Source organism: Pinus tabuliformis, chromosome X (assembly GCF_031772625.1).
Source record: "Pinus tabuliformis cultivar Carrire ecotype Pingquan chromosome X, CPIR1, whole genome shotgun sequence".
NCBI classification, from domain to species: Eukaryota; Viridiplantae; Streptophyta; class Pinopsida; order Pinales; family Pinaceae; genus Pinus; species Pinus tabuliformis.
The window spans coordinates 426,622,146-426,641,158 of NC_142308.1; the positions used below are offsets into that span (position 1 = coordinate 426,622,146).

Here is a 19,013-nt window from a genome sequence, read left to right on the forward strand (position 1 = left end):
CTACTTTAGAGAGGTGTAAGAGATTCTCCTATCTTTGACGAATGTACTGACTCTTTTTCTTTTAGTTAGGGCTTTGTATATTTTTATCTTGTCCATTTTAAGAGATTCATCAACAGCTTCCTTAATTGCTCTCTTCGCACTTTTACAATCTTTGTCATACCAAGGGTTGGTTTTGCTATTTCTTTTATTATTAAAAAATTCAATTGAGAAATTGTTAATAGAATATGAGAGGGTTGTAGTAAAATTATGATAGAGGTCTTCTATGTTGCCTATACTAGATAAAGGAAGCAAATTAGTTTTTAATTCATTTAGAAAGAGATCGTTTTTATTTCTATCAAATATTAAGTTCTTTTGGTTGTAAGTATTATTTTCTGTGGGATCTCTATGCATGACAAAACTAAGAGTTATAAGTAAAGGCCTATGATCAGAGTCAGGTTCGTGGTCATTTAATATGTCAAAATTCATTATTTTGTTGTATAAAGGGAGATTGGAAATGACGTAGTCTACCACGCTGATACCAAGTCCATGGATGCAGGTCATCTTGCTGGAAGTGGGCCACTTCTTTAGACCGTTGCAAATTATCAGATCTTGAGCACTACAGAGCTTGACTAGCTCCGATCCAAACAAATTTTCCTCGAGGTCTACAGAGCTCCTTTTGTACCTACTAGCTAGAGTAGGGTCTTCGTCTAACCAAAGAGGATTAGGGTTGGAATGATTGCTTAGAATAATAGCTTGGTTGTTTGAAGTTTGAGCATTAAAGTCACCTATTAAAAGGATATTGCCTTCATTCCTTAGGCTAGAAATATCATTCTCTAAACCATTGTAAGGGTTATTTTTATCTAGATTCTTCTTCTTATAGAAGTTAGAATTGATGGAAGGAAAATAACATATTGATATGTAGGAATTTTTATTATTAACGTCACTGATCTCTATCCCCCAATGCCTCTACGGGAGGATCGCTTGTTCTAGGTAGACCATAGCGTAAAGCCATCTATGTTAGGGACCTTAAATTCTTCGTGCTCCCAAGTTTCAACAAGCAAAATAATATCAACATCATTTGAGATCCAACTTAGCTTGGGGCCTTTGTTCCATGCGAAGCCCCGACAGTTCCAAGAAAGGATCTGGAGGATGTTTAATTGCTATTGATTACTTTCTTTTTGGTTTCTATCTCGAATAAAGGCTTTTCTATTCCTGATTATTGCCCATTTTCCTTCCTTTCTAGCTTCTTTTACCTTTTGAACCTCCTTTCTTAATTCTACTTGATCTTCTGGAATGAGATCTTCATTTATGAATATTCCCGTTCCTTTTAGACTTGAGGTTTTACTAAGTATGTCATACTTATGATCAGTGGAGCTCACCTTTATGCGGATTAGTATTCCTTTATTCTCGGTTAATTTCCCTAACCTTGTTGCTTTTGTGAGACACACTATTTCAATTTGTAATCTATTATGTAATTATGTCTGGGCTAAGGCTAAAGTATCCTCATCTACTTCCTCTTTTAAATCGAAGATTATAAGGTTCAAGGCCCTTTTGTTATGCTGGTGGTCTAATTCTATTAATTTTTTCAATTCATCTTTAATTGGTTTGATATATAATTTATCTACCACATTATTTAGGGTGAGGCGGCTATTAAATTTTTCTTCTAGATCTTTAATTATGTCTTTCATTTTAAGACTCTCTAAAGTATCAGCATCTCCTTGCTAGGATGTTTGGTTAGTATTTTGGTTTTGTTTTTCTATAACTTGCAACCTAGTCTCTATTGCATCCATTTTATTCTCCAGTAGTTCTATTTTATTTTCTATTTGTTTTTGGATTGTGTCATCAAGAGATGCAAATTTATTTTCCAGCATGGCTTCTAACTCTTTTTGTAGCTTGGAATCTCTTTCTTCTCTACGTTTCTCTAAAGACTCTATATAATCATAAAGGTCTTGTAGAGTAACTGTGCTAGTTCTGCCCTTGGTAATCTTTGGTAGTTGTGGTGAAATATTCATACTTGAAATTATATGAGCAAATATGTATTAGAAAAAGAAAAAGATAAGGAATGTGTGCACCTGATATCAACAAACCTGACTTCAGATCACCCGTGCCCACTGCAGCCCACAGACCTGATATCAGCAAACCAGACGGATTGGATCGAACAGCAGCCCGCGAACCCTTGTCACAGATCCGCAGAGATCAAAAGTTATTCCTCGCCACATATCAAACCACATAAGAGTTCACCCTCGTCGCAGATCCGTAGAGATCAAAGATTCTTCCATAGACCCGCAGATCTGAATTCAAATATTGTTATCGCATAACCATATATCTGCAGGGATCAATAATTATAGACCACCACAGATCAGACCACATAAACGGAATCCGTAGAGATCAGACCACGTAAGCGTATATCGTAGACCTCCACATATCAAACCACGTAAGCATATATCTGCAAATCCACAGAGATCAAACAGTCGTAAGCGTATATCAACAGATCCGTAGAGATCAAAGGTTCATAGAACCACAGTGGTATCAAATTCTTGCCACAAAAATCATGGTGCGAAGTTCTTAGGTATAGATCAAACCACGTGATGAGATTTGGGAGGGGAATGGCTAGGCTTTACGTAGGTTTCACTTTTACTGCTTTCGTCGTTAAGCTTCAGCTCTTCTTTAGGGTTTATGGCGGTAGGGAAAATGGAGAGCGTCAGTGGAGCTCAATGGCTTATGATGAAGGAGCCCTCACAAGATTTATTTCATCTAAATATGTCGTAGAGATTTGTCTCCTCCCTGTTGTAGATGATAGTGGGTGTGATACGGTTTCTTCTCGTCGTTGAATGAATATCACCAAAGATTTTAAATGAGTTTCTGAACCACAGAGATTATATATGACTACATAAACAGGCTGCACATACAAGTGAGTATAGCCGCAAAGATGCTTTCGGCACTTCCGTATTTACTACCACAAAAAAATATTTCTTTCAAACATATTATTATTGAGAATGATGTTAAATAAAATTACCAAATAAAACTATTAAAAAATATTAAAACCAATTTTAAAAAATAATTGTGTTTTCTTCATATTTTGTTTATCTATATTTACGTCGTAAGGCGTTTCCCTCTGAAATCAACTTTGTTGAATGACACCGTGTACTTTTAAACACTGTTGATACTATTTGTTAGACGATTAAAGTATTTTGCCCCGTCGGATCACAAAGTAGGTATTACACTTACGTTGAACGTAGCTAAGGTAGTTATATGTGTAACTGTGTCGTTTTTAAATGCCGTTGATATTATTTGTTAGACGATTAAAAGTTGTTAAGGTGGTTATAGGGGTAACTATATCATTTTGGGTTCATTACTATCACTCCAAGGAAGTTACAGGAACTGAAACACGCCAAGAATGGATACAGAATGCTAGAGATATTTTAGTTCCTGCTCGATTATCTTTTAGTCGTTTCAAGCACAACGTTGTCAAAGCCGGATTTCCAACTACTCCTCGTTTGAGGAACAAAGTCCTGGGACACCGATTATCAAGTACAGCTAGTTTAAGCGATAAGGGTGTCCGAGTAGAGAAAGGATTTTTAAGCTGCTACATCTCTAAAGGAGAAGATTCAAGATGTGCCAGAGATACTGTTATTTCTGAGATTCTCAGACTGGTGGATAAATTCAAGGATGAAAGTTTGAGCGTAACTTTGACTGGACACAGCTTGGGAGCTGCCCTGGCAACGTTAAGTTCATATGACATAAAAAAAATTCTCAACTCAAACTTTCCGGAACGGCCCTTACCTGTGACTGCGTTTGCATTCGCGAGTCCGCGCGTAGGGAATAGAGCATTTGCCCTGCGAATGGAGGAGCTAGGAGTGAAAGTGTTGCAGTTGGTGAATAAGAGGGATGTTGTTCCCAAAGTTCCTGGATTTGTTTTCAACGAGAATTCATGGCGATGGTTAACAAAACTGTTGGATTGGCTTCCCTGGACATATTTTCACGTGGGTGTAAAGATTGTTTTGGACAACAATGACATCCGCAATCTTGATCCTGCTTACGCCCACAATTTAGTGGTTTATCTTCATCTGATTGAAGGCTATGTCGGAGTGGGTAGACCTTTCAAATCTTCGGGGCGGAAAGGGCCTGCTCCACTTGCTGCGGCCTATTAATTGAATATCAGATTCATAAATCTGCACAAGAAAAAGAAAATTTACGGAAATAGAGCTTTTGCTGCTATTTTGTTTTAATTTTCCGTCCATGACCTACTTGTGAGCAAGTCAAGTGATCGGAACAAAAAAAGCTTGGTATAGGATAAAACTAGTTAGATGACACTGTCCAAATTAAACCCCTTCTCTATCTATTGTTCTAATAGCTTTTGTAAGAGACCTGACGCTTATCTAACAGACTTGTTAAGAATGTCGATTGCATCATAGACTTAGAGATGTTAAGGAACATCATTGTTGATTTGTTATTCATCTGAACAATTTGTTGATCTTTTTCTTCTGTACAATTAAGGTCATCATATGACACTATACTCTCAACTTTCATGACAATTCTGGCCGGTTTGGGTTCTTTAATGTTATTTTAACTCCGGGATTTTTCTCTCGGACGATGTTTGGAGTGATGAAGAGAACATTATACAATTTTCAAGTAAATGACTTCCTCGGTTGCGTAAAAGAGAGTAGTCTATTTAGGCAAAGATTGCTGGTAAAATAGTTGAAATTCAAAGATGATTTTTGTTAAAATCTACAGAAATTTTGGAATCCAAGTTACCGTTCTCAAACTTCAATTTTTATGGAGTGTATAACCAGCTAAAATTAACTTTGGAAAATCACACTAAAAAAGACAGAGATATTTTAAAACAATAAAAATTTAAAACAAATTGAAAATTAAATATACATATTTAATTATTAAACTTGTAAAATTGTTACTTTTAAATATTTTTTATATTTATGCGGTCGTCTGAAATCAACTTTGCTGAGTGACACCGTGTACTTTTAAACGCCGTTGATACTATTTGTTAGATGATTAAAGTATTTCACCCCATCGGATCACAAAGTAGGTATTACGCTTACATTGAACGTAGCTAAGGTAGTTATATGTGTAACTGTGTCGTTTTTAAACGCAGTTGATACAATTTGTTAGACGGTTAAAAGTTGTTAAGGTGGTTATAGGGCTAACTGTATCATTTTGGGTTCATTACTATCACTCCAAGGAAGTTCCTGGTGAAGATTCAGGAGCATCTAATGAAGTAATGTAGAGAGAAAAAAACCCACGAAAGGAAAGCTTGACAGTTCTTAACTTTTAAAATCTTGGAGGAGCATGGTCGCTAGTTGTGTAACAAAAAATCATGGAGGAAAAAATGTCATGTTTTCACACCAATAAAATAAAATGGTAATTATAAAAAAATATTTATTGGTTTTTATCTTTTTTTTGTTTACTAAGATGCGTGAGTTTTGAATTAATTATGTATAATGCCTATTAAAAAGATAGTTAATCAATAAGTTTAATATAATATAATAAAATATATTAAATAGGTTAGATTATCTATAATTATTGGATAATAGAAATGTCATGTTTTCACACCAATAAAATAAAATGGTAATTATAAAAAAGTTATTTATTGGATTTGGGAAGATCTCCCTCAAAAGTAGACCTAGACATTTTTTTTATCATATAAATCTAATATATTATATCATAATTATGGTGCTCATTTGTCATTTGAAGGCACTATAACATATGACTGAATACTGAGAGAGGTGGAGGCAGAGATTGTGATGACGATCATGGGATTCTTTCTTATTTTCTGCAGATTCTATTTTGTTGGGCCTCATGTGCCTCCCTCGAAAGTAGACCTGGACATTTTTTTTATCATAGCTGTCTAATATATTATATCATAATTATGGTGCTCATTTGTCATTTGAAGGCCCTATCTGTTTCTATTCTCAATTAATTACAGTTGTACTTTAATGATTAAGATGGGATGTTATCATGATCAGACCTAGGTTCAAACCTTAACAGACATAAGTCTTGAAAATCAACTTGTTAACTGGATTTGAAAACCATTCATATGTTCTAGGTAAGAAACACACGTTAGCATACATAAATCTTGAAAATCAACTTGTTAACTGGATTTGACAGCCATTCATATGTTCTAGGTAAGAAACAAAATAATGCAAACACAATAACACAAACTTTGTTGGAGAACATCTCAGTGACTAAAGGTATAAATCTGTGCACATTGAGCTCCAATGCTCAAACAAAGCAGACATAAATCTTGAAAATCAACTTGTTAACTGGATTTGATTGCCATTCATATGTTCTAGGTAAGAAACACAATAACATAAACACAATAATGCAAACTTTGTTGGAGAATATCTCAGTGATTGAAGGTATAAATCTGTGCACATTGAGCTCCAATGCTCAAACACAATATTTATGAAAGGTAATTGACTGGTCTGTGGATGAAGCAAGCATTTGGAGCCTAATTCATGAAGCTAATCCAAGAATTTAAAGTTTAACAATGATGCCCTAACTAGACACCCAGTAGGGCATAAATGGTGGGTTTGTTTTGAATCCTCTTAAGGACATTTAGAAGGAAGGTTTGTGAGAATTATTCAAACATTTTTAAGATTAAAGTCTTGGCATAATTCTGAGGGTAAGTCCAGAGAGTTGTTGCAAAAAAATATAAAGATATGAACTTACAAATGCAAAAAAATATAAAGATATGAACTTACAAATCTGAGGTAGCTTCTGTGAGTTGGCAATGTATAAGCTTTGTGGGAATGCTTGACACCTTTTTAAGGTTAAAGTCTTGGCATAATTCTGAGGGTAAGTCTGGAGAGTTGTTGCAAACAAATACAAATATATGAACTCACAAATATGAGGTAGCTTCTATGAGTTGGAAATGTCTAAGCTTTCAACTATCCCTTAATATGAGTGAATTATGTATTCATAGTTTAAGATTAATTAAGACAAACGGTCCAATACCAATCTACATCCTTTCTTGAGGCTACTGTGGAATATTTGTTCTACAAAACTACATCATACTTATAGATTGTGGTCCAGGTGTTAACATTGAGCACTAAAGTTATTTTAGTCAGAATGAGTAATGATAGGACAGACAACCTTGTATAGAAATTGCAATGATATTTTTCTTAAAGGTGACTTAATTGTATTACATTGATTTTGACATGACAGCATCAATAAAATGATATAAGTCATTGCATCTGGTACACCTATGTTTGGTGCATTAATCACTGTATGAGATTGAAGGAATCTCGTGGCATTCTTGATTAGAACTATTGCTTGGTTGATTAGAGCTATTGCTTGATTGACAACAACGTGAACCTTGTGTTGTACAACAAGCTAATCCAAGAATTTAAGGTTGAACAGTGATGCCCTAATGAGACACCCACTAGGGCGCAATTGATGGGTTTATTTTGAATCCTCTTAAGGACATTTGGAAGGTAGATTTGAAAGAATGCTTGGCACATATTTAAGGTTAAAATCTTGACACAATTCTGAGGGTAAGATCAGATATTTGTTGCAAACAAATACAAAGATCTGAACTTACAAATATGAGGCAGCTTCTGTGACTTGGCAATGTCCAAGCTTTCAACTATCCCTTGGTATGAGTGAATTTTGTATGCCCAGTTTAAGCTTATCCAAGACAAATAGTCCAACACCAATTTGTATTATAAAATAATAATAAATATTAATATTAACGAAAATTAGTTATCTGGCATTTAATTTAAGAAAGAATTGTGTCTAGTTTAAATGTATGATATTATGGAAACCTATCTAATCTCTAGATTTTTTTTAATTGAGAATTTTTTTTTATTTAAATATATAAGATTATAGCCCATGGAGTCAGCGCAATTGGTAATTTCCATGTTATGAAATATTGTGTAAACCATGAGATTCAAGATTCAAACACCCCATAGATCAAGCCAACACACACATATTCCACCTAATCTGTAAAACCTTTTTCAATGTAAAAACACTAAAATCCAATATTAAATAACAAGATATGAGAATTATTTAAATATAATATATCTCTTTGCTTAAAGGGATTTTATTCATTTATTGATTTTGACATCTATGGTGGAAGGAATTAGCCTTGATTTTAATAGTGTAATAAGTTATTAATAATTATATTTTTAATTTTTAATTTATATTTATATATATATAGATATAGATATAGATATATATTTTAATGTTTTTTTTTGAATTGGCTAAACCTTGTTTTATTTTTTACCAAAAATATATAGATATATTATTATAACTGTTGGTCTATAATTAAGGAAATTAGAGTAATAGCATAGTAGTTTATATTTATATCACATGAATTGTCTAAACATAGTAACAAAACCAAAAAGAAATGCCTAAAATAGTATGGCGATTTACTACTAAGCTAAGAAACCACTTCTCCTATGATTGTAAACACATTTATTTGAAATGTGAATCCAATTGGATAGTGTCGGGACTTCAGTGTCCTCTTCCAAATTGGAAAAATCCAAACTTGTTAATTTCCCCCAACACTAATACCCTAGTGTTCAACTTCCTCATATGCTTTTGTACTTCATCAATACATAATAAAATCTCTTGTTGGGTTTCAGAGCATTTGAATAGCACTTTACCCATGATTTTCTTAACCTACTAACATAAGTTAATGGTCTTAATATACCTAGTTTTTCGAGTTTTGGATTTTCTAGTATTTGGAACCCCAGGCTCCTACCTATTCCTCAATTTCTACATCTGATATGAAATTTCTTTCAATCATATCCTCTATTTTTGCATTATGTAATTATATTTGAATATTAGGAGGGGTGGATTGCACAAAGAGAATTACATAATGTTCAACTAATTGCTAGAATGCTCTGCTAATTGTTGGGCCCTTGAACTCAAAGGGTAGTGAGAACCCCTTCCCCCACCATGATCCCCTAAACCTATGGTTCTTGCCATATTAACATAGAGGATGGTGGAACTTAATAGGGCAAAGTCTAGTGAAACTAAGACAATATCACTAGGGGGGAGAAGAACCAATAAAACCAAAACTAGAAGGGACCCGAAGATAACTGTGAGCCAAGAGACAGACTTGGTGGAGAGAAGAATACCAAGGATGAATATGAATTCCAAGCCCAGGGGAACAAGGGAAGATAAATTATGCTAAAAACTAGAGTAGTTCCTACGCCTTCCAACTAGAAATCGTGCTTAAAACTAGAGCCCACAAGAAGTCCCATGCCTCATGGAAAGACTCGGGAAGGAAAATACAACAACAAACCCATACACTGAAATAAAGGCACAAAGTGACATTAATAATACCACTAGCTAGAAAAAATATAGACTTCCAAATAAATAAAAACCACCTAAAAGAAAACCTAGGATGAATCTAAAAGGAGAATAAGGGGAAATATATTATTAAAGGATCACATGAATCTTATTTTTGCCCACACAAAATCAAGATTGAAGCAAAAGCCTTTGAATAAATACAAACCTATTTAATTATTGGAAAGGTTAAGCCCATGACCAAATTCTATGACAAAGACATCCATTGTCAAATATTTTACCCCCAACTAGGAACAAATTGGTCTTCTGGGTATTTAAAAAACTATAGGAATATAAAATCTAGGAAAAATGAGTGTCCAAAGAGTAGTTGTTCCAAAATACAAATAATTTCCTTAATAAAATTCTTTGGAAGATGCCAACTACCCATACTCATACCCCTTTCCTCGTTATGATGCTTTGTGGTCACATCTATCACTTGCATAATAATGATTCCTAGTTGGAGAGATTATCAAACACAACCTCCAAATAGAAACCAACATAGTAATGGTCCTTCTCTCATGTGCATGAACCTCAATTGCATATGATTTTCAAGTGGGAGAATATTATATCTTTCACCTATAGAAATTAATGTGTAGATTCAATATTGCTCATGAAATTTGCTAAATCACAAGACTTGAAGCTACTCTACTTATATGTGGAAGTTAATTCACCATCTAAAACAAGAATCATAGACATGCAAAAGGAAACATCGCACATGCACAAATATTTATCTAGGGGAAAGCAACTGCTCAAAACCTCTTACTATCTAAACAATGTAAACTTTGAAATGGGAACTAATACTGTTACCCGTTTCGTAGAGATAGCAAAAAAGTGACTTGATTTTGAAAAGGGGTGATGCAGAACACACATGTTTTTTTTAGAGCATAGTTTTTGGCACTTTAATTTTTTTATGTACATTGCATTTTAGAATGCTAGTGATTTTCATGCTAATTTTAAAAAGTGGTAATTCTGCATTAGACCCTTTTTTTAAAAGACCTATTTTTTGACTTTAAGTTCTCTAATGTATGAAATGTAAATAATTATTTTGTAAATTTAATAATTTTTGAAGTGGTCGTTTTCTTCATATTTTCTTGTTTTTATTTTAATTTTAATTTTTTGGTAGTGGGGTTTTTATTGTTTTGCATTTTTAAATTAGAAGGTCGATATTTTGAATCTTTGATATTCTACATATTTATACATCCTTAATTAATTTTTCAATCCACATGAAATAATTGCTTCTAAAAAACAATATTTTTTAACAATGGACATAAAAATAACCATTTTTAACATAAATATAACTAAAAAACTACACGTTTTGATAATTTTTTGCTAGAATTGACATGTCAAAATCACAATTTTTATACAAAAATTTTAACTAAAAATGGTTAAATAATAGTTTTTTTTATGAATTTCATGTCAAAAAAATAATAATAATCACTTTTTTTTCAAAAAATAATGATTAACTTAAAAATTAATGCGAAAATCACATATTACAAATATTGAATGCATAACAGTATCAGTTCCTGTAATCGGAATCGAATAACCACCGCCCGACTGCCCATGGGGGTGGCTATCCGATTCTCGGAATCGGATAGCCACCGCCCGACCACCCCCACGAGCGGTCAAGCGGTGGCCATCTGATTTAGCCACCGCCCGGCCACCCCCACGGGTGGCTGGGCAGTGACTATCTGATTCTCGGAATCGGATAGCCACCGCTCAGCCACCCGTGGGGGTGGCCGGGCGGTGGCTATCTGATTCTGAGAATCAAATAGCCACTGCCCGGCCACCCCCACGGGTGGCTGGGCAGTGGCTATCCGATTCCGAGAATCGGATAGCCACCCCCATGGGCAGTCAGGTGATGGCTATTCAATTTCGAGAATTGGATAGCCACCCCCACATGCATCTGGGCGATGGCTATTCGATTCCGAGAATCGGATAGCCACCCTCACGGGCAATCGAGCGATCGCTATTCAATTCCGAGAATCAGATAACCACCCCCACCGGCGGTTAGGCGATGGCCATCCGATTTTCGAAATCAGATAACCACCCCTTGACCGCCCTTGAGGTGGATATCTGATTCTCAAAATCGGATAGCCACCGCTCGTCTGCCCCCACAGGTAACTGAGCGGTGGCTATCCGATTCTTAGAATTGGATAGCCACCGCTCGTCTGCCCCCATGGGTGGCCGAGCGGTGGCTATCCGATTCTAAGAATCAAATAACCACCACCCGGCCACTCCCACGGGCGGCTGAGTGGTGGCTATCCGATTCCGAGATCAGATAGCCACCGCCCAACTGCCCATGGGGGTGGCCGGGAAGTGGCTATTCGATTCTCGGAATCGAATAGCCACCACCCGGCCGCCCGTGGGGGCGGTGGCCGATAAAATTGTTTTTTTTTAAATAAAAAATAAATTTTGTTAAATATGTTTATTGTATTTAATATATATATATATATATATATATATATATATATATATTTTAAATGCTTTTTTAAAATTTATATATATTTGTAAAATATTTATATTTTAAATGTTATTTTAAAAGGTATCAAAAATATATTTAGCTTTTTTTAATTTTAATGTTTTTTTGAAAATGATGTTTAATTTGAAAATATGTATTTTTAAAAAAATTTAATTGTTTTTTGGGTTTTTATTTTATTTTTAATTTTAGCTTATTTTTGTTTTTTAGGGTTTTTTGAAAATGTTTTTAATCTTAATTTTTGTAGTTTTTTAATTTTTTTTCGTTTTTTTTTGTTTTTTTCTATTTTTTTAATCTAGTTTGTTTTTAATTTATTTTTTTTTAGGTTTTCTTAATTCTTTTTTAAAATTTCCTATTTTTACTTAATTTTATAGTTTATTTTATTTTATTTGATTGTATGTTTTTCAAAAAATTTTATGGTTTACCACATTAAAAAAATGTTATTTTTTTGAAAATATGTTTTTATTATTATTTATTTCTTTAAATTTTTTTAATTTTTTAATTCTTATATTTTATAAGTTAATTTTGTCTTTTTTTACATTTTTATGATTTTTTTTTTTTATGTTTTGTGTTTAATATATATTTTTTTATTTACGTTTTGGTATTTTTTTAATTTTTTTTTAATGTTTTTTCCATTGTTTTTATTTTTGTTTTTATTTTTAATTTTATGTTTTCATTATTTTTTTGAAATTTTAATGTTTTTGGGAGTCATAACAAAAACTTTTACACAATTATTTCAAAATGTTGAAAATTTACCCCAAAAAAAAGGTGTTATTTGAACATCAACACTTTTCGTTTTGAGGGTGTTTTTTGCACAATTTTTGTACATAAAAATTCATTTTTTTAAAATGTTGAAAATTAACCTTAAAAAAAAAAATCCATCTTTCCATTATTAGCGCTTTTCATTTTCAGGCTAGTTTTTGCACAATTTTTGCACAAAAAATTCGTTCTCACTACCATTTTTAAAACATGTTCAAAATTGACCCTAAAAAAAAAACCATCATTCTAGTAGACACACTTTTCGTTTTTAGCACAGTTTTTCATGTTTTTTCAGGTTTTTTTGGGCAGAGTTCTCGTTTTGAGTTTATAGTTCCCGTTTCAAAATTTACATTGTTTCTATATTTCATTAATCAAAGAATAGATAAGAAATACAATGCTTTCTCACGCTTAAGCACACCCTATAAGTGTATAGTCTATCCCTCCACCTAATTGACTGAACCTAGCCAACACTTAGCCAATTTCAAGACTTCCCAAGCTCCCATTTCCTTACGATATTCCCTTGGGAAATTTCCCCTATTTTTTAGGAATTTCACAGTCTGGAATTGCGCAATAGCCTGAGGTGATTATTTGACTGCATGCACCACTTGTACACATTGGAATATGTTATAACTGATAGTACACTACCTTGGAATCGCCATCTCAACTGGGTAACTCGAATTATCCACATGAAACAATTATTTTGGGTTGATTGATCAGTTAACTGGTTGATCACTGATTGTGGTTGAAGTTCCATTTCCACAACTTGACCTCCACTAGTTCTTCTGACATTTACAACTAGTTAAACTGACAATAATTCAAACTAACTGAAACAGATTGCTACAAATTAGCATTCAATCATGTAGAACTGAACTCAAGCTTCCCCAACTTGAATTTTCCGAGTTAACTGAGTGAAAAGTGCCATGTCACCTCAGTTAAATACCTCCAAGCATTCTGCTAAAATCGAAATTCGAGTTTTATCTAGTTTGACCAAGGCAAAGTCAAAACTAGATTTTCTTGTTGCATTTTCAACACCCTCACAGCAAGAAAGGGATTATCAATCCCCTATATCCTGAACCTTTGGAATGTACTACATGCAAAACCTCTCACTATTTCTACTGCTACTGCAACATCTACAACTGAGAAGCGTCCAAAAAAATAAAAATAAAAAATTGAATCAATTGTGTCTACAACTGTCTACTGGGAAAATTGTGTTTTTTTAACTCTATTATTGAGCTTCTTTCTTTGCTATCAACACTCATTTGCACTCCTCATTATCTGAATTACATTGATCCTCTTGCTACTGAATACTCTGGACCCCTATAGCTAGGTAATGATCCATGAGGAGAAAACCTCCATGGACCCTACCCAAATTTCTGCAACTCTTAGACTAAGGATCTAAATCACTCCACCTCGCTCCTAGAGGTATAGTTTCATGTGCTCCCTTTGCCCACTTGGGTCGAACTGTCCCCTTACTTTAGGTATTTCCTTTAATAGATGTCTCCACTCTTCCTCTTGTCTTCTTCTCCGTTTGTGGCTACTCCACAACTTCCCGAGGCTTCTTCTAAGGCTGCATGTTGAGAGGTCTAATATCCTCCCTCTCAACCACCAAATATCTAGTCTCTTCCTTGCTCCTCAAGGCTTTTCATGCATCTTCTACCTTAAGTACATACAGGTTATTGACTCGAACCCTGATCTGCTTCACTTGTCTTGTGGCTATGTGTCTCAGGAATTTTTTGCCGTTGTTGAAGATCACATCGTAACCACGACCTTCCAAAAATGCAATGGAGACAAAAATTTTCTTTAGACCTGGAACAAACATCACATCCTTGAGTCTAAGAGGGGAGACCGACTCCCTCTGAAAGGTGACTATACCAATCCAGGTTGCACTGTACCTTTTATCGTCTCCAAACTCAATATTCATATGAAGATCTTTCTCCTCCACGTCACTGAAAAATTCTCTATTCCCCGTCATGTGGAAAGAGGCACCACTGTCCAAGTACCACATTCTCCCCATCATTGTTGTCTCCATGCATGCGATGAGCATGAATTCAAGCTCAAACTGTGGATCCAAAGCTTCACTTGTTGTTGATACTGCAAGCTCCTTCTTTCTTTGCTTCTTGTGTGGACACTTCATGGCAAAAGGCCTAAATTAATGACAGTGAAAGCACTTGATTCTAGACAAGTCTTTCTTCTTGCCCTCTTAGCTGGAATTAGCATTACCTTGGGACTTCTTCCCCTTGGCCTTCATTCCTTTTCTAACTAATACAAATTACTCTTCCTCTTCTTTGGACGAAATCCCATCTCTGGTATTCCACCTTATTTCCTCTTGCACCAAGTCGGAGCATAGGTGCTCCCAATTTGGTAATTTCTCCCTCACATTCACTGGATCTTGGTAGTTGTACCAGCTCTTAGGAAGGCCTAGAAGGGCTAGGCTCACCAAATCATTCTTTGCTACATTAACACAAACTTGACCAAGTTCATCATGACATTGTGTGAACCTGCCCAGGTACTGTGGAATGGTCTCGTTCCTCTGCATCTTGAGATTTTGAAGTTTATCCTTGAGTGCCAATTTCCTGTGGTCACTACTATTATGGAACAAATATATCAGCTCTTGCCACATTTCATATGAAGTCTCTTTCCCGCGGATATTAGAGACAATATGGTCTCATACTCCCTCCAATGTGATCCTCCTAGCCTTATCAACACACTTCTTCCATTCTGTTAGATCCTTTGCATCAGATGTTGTTGGTTTCAAAATATCATTATCATTGAATTCCTTCAACCCATTATCCTCTAGTACTTCCTCTATGCAGTCCTTCCATTAAACATAATTATAGATTCCCTCAAGGGCATACTCAAGCCTTAGTCCATTGAAATCCATCTTCTCAGTCTTGAAGAAAACCTGCAACCATGATCTGTAAACTCGAATATCCTGCAATGAAAACTTCGAAATCTCTACTCAATAGTGATTCCAGCTCTGATACCATGTAGAAATTAATGTGTAGATTCAATACTCCTCTTGAAATTTTCTAAATCACAAGACTTTAAGCTACTCTATTGATTTACGAAAGTTAATTCACCATCTAAAACAAGAATCATAGACATGCAAAAGGAAACATCACAGATGCACAAAGATTTATCTAAGGGAATAAACTTCTCAAAACCCCTTACCATCTATATTGCATTAATCAGTGAATAGAGAAAAAATACAATGCTTGCTCAAGCTTGAGCACACCCTGCAAGTGTATAGTCTATCCCTTTGCCTGACTGAATGAACCTAGCCAACACTTAGCCAATTTCAAGCCTTCCCAAGCTCTTATTTACTTGCATTATTCCCTTGGGAAATTGCCCCTATTTTTTATGAATTTCACACTCTGGAATTGTGCAATGGCCTTAGGTCATCCTCTGACTGCATACACCACATGTGCACATTGGAATACGCTACAATTGGTAGTACACTGCCTTGGAATCTCCATCTCAATGGGTAACTCGAATTTTTTGCATGCAACAATTATTTTGGGTTGATTGATCAGTTAAATGGTTGATCACTGAGTGTGGTTGAAGTTCCACTTCCACAACTTCACCTCCACTAGTCCTTCCGAAAGTTACAACTAGTTAAATTGTTAATAACTCAAATTAACTGAAATAGATTTCTACAAATTAGCAATCAATCATGTAGAACTGAACTCAAGCTTTGCCAACTCAAATTTACTGAGTTAACTGAGTGACAAGTGACATGTCACCTCAGTTAACTACCTCCAAGTTTTCTGCTAAAATAGAAATTTGGATTTTAACCTAGTTTGACCAAGGCAAAGTCAAAACTAGATTAAATCATGTTGCATTTTCAACACCACCATCATCAACTATCACATCCTCTAGTAAATGGTTGTCTTTTCATTCATGAGCACCCATGGCGGTTTTTTTTTCTAAATACTAAACATTAACAAGAAGAAAAAATTAAATATAATTTTTTTTATATAACATTATTTCTTAAGAATATAGTAATTAAACATATAGATACATATCATGAAAAACATATAATAATACACTTATTTTTAATGATAAATCATATTCATTAGCTACAAACATTGGATTTTCCTTCTAGCCACAAGTATTATTGACTAGGTTTTCTACAATAAGCCAACTCTGAGATGGGGCCTATTCACTCACACAACCATCCCAATTTACTAGCTCTCTTATCCCCTTCAATTTGAAAATCTCAAAGCATGGTTCCCTTTCTCTATAATTGAATCCCTTAAGCTATCACTCACCTTTCTTGGGCTTCAACACAAAGTGGCCAGGAAAATATCAATTTTAGGATCTACAAAGATGATCAATGATCAATTTCACAATAAATTACATACAAGATATCCTCATCCCCATGTTATAGCATACCTCTATTCCTACTTTTACCTTGAGCCAGACTAAGATCATGGGCATAATGAATGAATGAGCTCCCCTAAACACAAGGAATAAGTAAGCATGTTTTGAACTTGCCACCTGACACTCAAAGAACTCCACCTAACTAACTTGACACATATCCCAAGGTTGTTTTTTCCTTTAGTATAAGGTAAGGACTTTCAATTATAATAAAATATTATATTTCCAAGCTATCGCATATTTATGCCACCTTAGTCCCCTTTCACTACTCTATCATGGAGCTATATCCCCCCATCATTTTAGCCCCCTCATCTTAGAAATAATGATGCATTTTTTTATTAATAACTTTGATTTACAACATTTACATTGTTTGGCCCTTAGCCATACTATTTTACGCGAAGCCTAATTCATACATATACATTACGTTATATTCCAAGGATCAATAAGAGGGTATTACACTCCCATCCACTTCTTTTTTTGCACTATCCCCATTGCACATCACCATGTGGGTGTTCATGTATATAATTTTCATATTAAAAACTCAAAAATATTTATGGGTATGTTTAATATCCCTTTTTCTAATCCCCTAGGTTTGGTAATGCAATTAAAGGATGATAATCTTGGAGAACCAACATAGTTATATGGCCAAATTGCTTGATGTAAATATTTTTTTTATTTAAATTATAAATTGTTGAAGTTGAATAAGAGGACATGCTTATATGGATCCCAATGTTAGGGAGGGTAGCTTGCTTAGAAATTATGAGAGGGGGATTGGGAATTTTTCTAATCTTCTATGAATATAATGATAAGACCCCATGATGTGTTGGTTGAGATACTAACTTCCACATGTAGTTATGAGGAATGGGAAAAATATATTGGATCTACCTAGGCAGGAGATACGTACCCTATGACAACCTTGGGTTGAATCTACATCCTGATATGGAACTATAGACCCTCCTACATGAAGCAAACACTCGTGGCAAGATATGTGACTTATCATAGAGTTTTGGGAGTGAAATAGTATCAGTAGAAATGGAGAGAGAGAATCAAATTGTTGGTGCACTCTAGATGATTGAGAACCCTGTGAACCTATAACCTATGCATGGAAACTTAGATTGTAGAGTCTAGGTTTGACTAGTAGTAGTTGGGTAAACCATCAGGAGAATACTGACATTTGTGTCAAGTTGCAGAGAGGAATTTTCTTGTGCGATTTTGTTGTGTACATGATGCACTAGAAGAGGGAGGACCATCGAGGGACCCTAGGAGAAAATAAGGGGTATCCCTTCTTGTTGTGCATGCTTCAGTGGCCATACTCAAAGCTTAAGAGGGGACATCCCGATTTCCCAATATTCAAAGGAGATTTGCCTTTAATATTGTAACAACCCTGGTTAAAAATCCATGTAAAAAATATAAGACCATGGTCATGGGACACGTATTCCAAGTTGAATGGTGGGTAAAACATCCTATTGGGGTGTCACTTTGGTTTATTGTGGCTAAGGAAATTGGCAAAGGCAATGGCAAAGGCTTTGGAAAGGTATGAGGCATTTATTGTCATTTTATTTATGAAAATAATGGAAATTAGGAGAAAAGGGAGGTGAAAGGTCATAGGTTGCATGTGAGGAGGAAAATGAAGTAAAATAATGGAAATTGAAGAAAATGGAGGCCTCGTTGATAAAAAGGATTTTGAGGACAATTTGGCAAAAAATTTCTCAAGTTTTTGACAGGTTTTGGTGGAGCTCTCATTCTATTCTCTCTCTCTCTTACTCTTGGAAACTTAGAGTTTTCTTGGAGCACTCTTGGAGGAGTGTTGCATACTTGGAGTTTTGGAGCAAGAAGGTAAAGGAAGAGAAGGAAATCACAAGAGGACATTGGGATTGGAAACTACAACGAGTTTTGCTTGTAGGTACCGAATTGCATGAATGTTTTCCTCACCAATTTGGCATGCATGCATATGCATGTGGTTTCTTGGTTATGATTTGACATTGGCATGGAGGATTGTCTGGATTGACAATGGTTTTGCCTAGCCTTTCCATTTCTTGGATACCATGGTGCTGTGGGTTTTACCTTTGTTTTTTGGTTGGTGCTCATGTTCCTTTAGATGTGGGTT

At 34.9% G+C, this 19,013-nt stretch overlaps 1 protein-coding gene across 1 annotated transcript; it reads left to right on the forward strand.

The window, feature by feature from the left end:
* The first annotated feature begins 3,254 nt into the window (after positions 1-3,254).
* LOC149140395 (phospholipase A1-Igamma1, chloroplastic-like) lies at positions 3,255-4,130 on the forward strand. The gene has a single exon (XM_089450972.1). It carries the CDS (start codon positions 3,255-3,257, stop codon positions 4,128-4,130), a length of 876 nt encoding a protein of 291 aa, XP_089307098.1.
* The last annotated feature ends 14,883 nt before the right edge of the window (positions 4,131-19,013 follow it).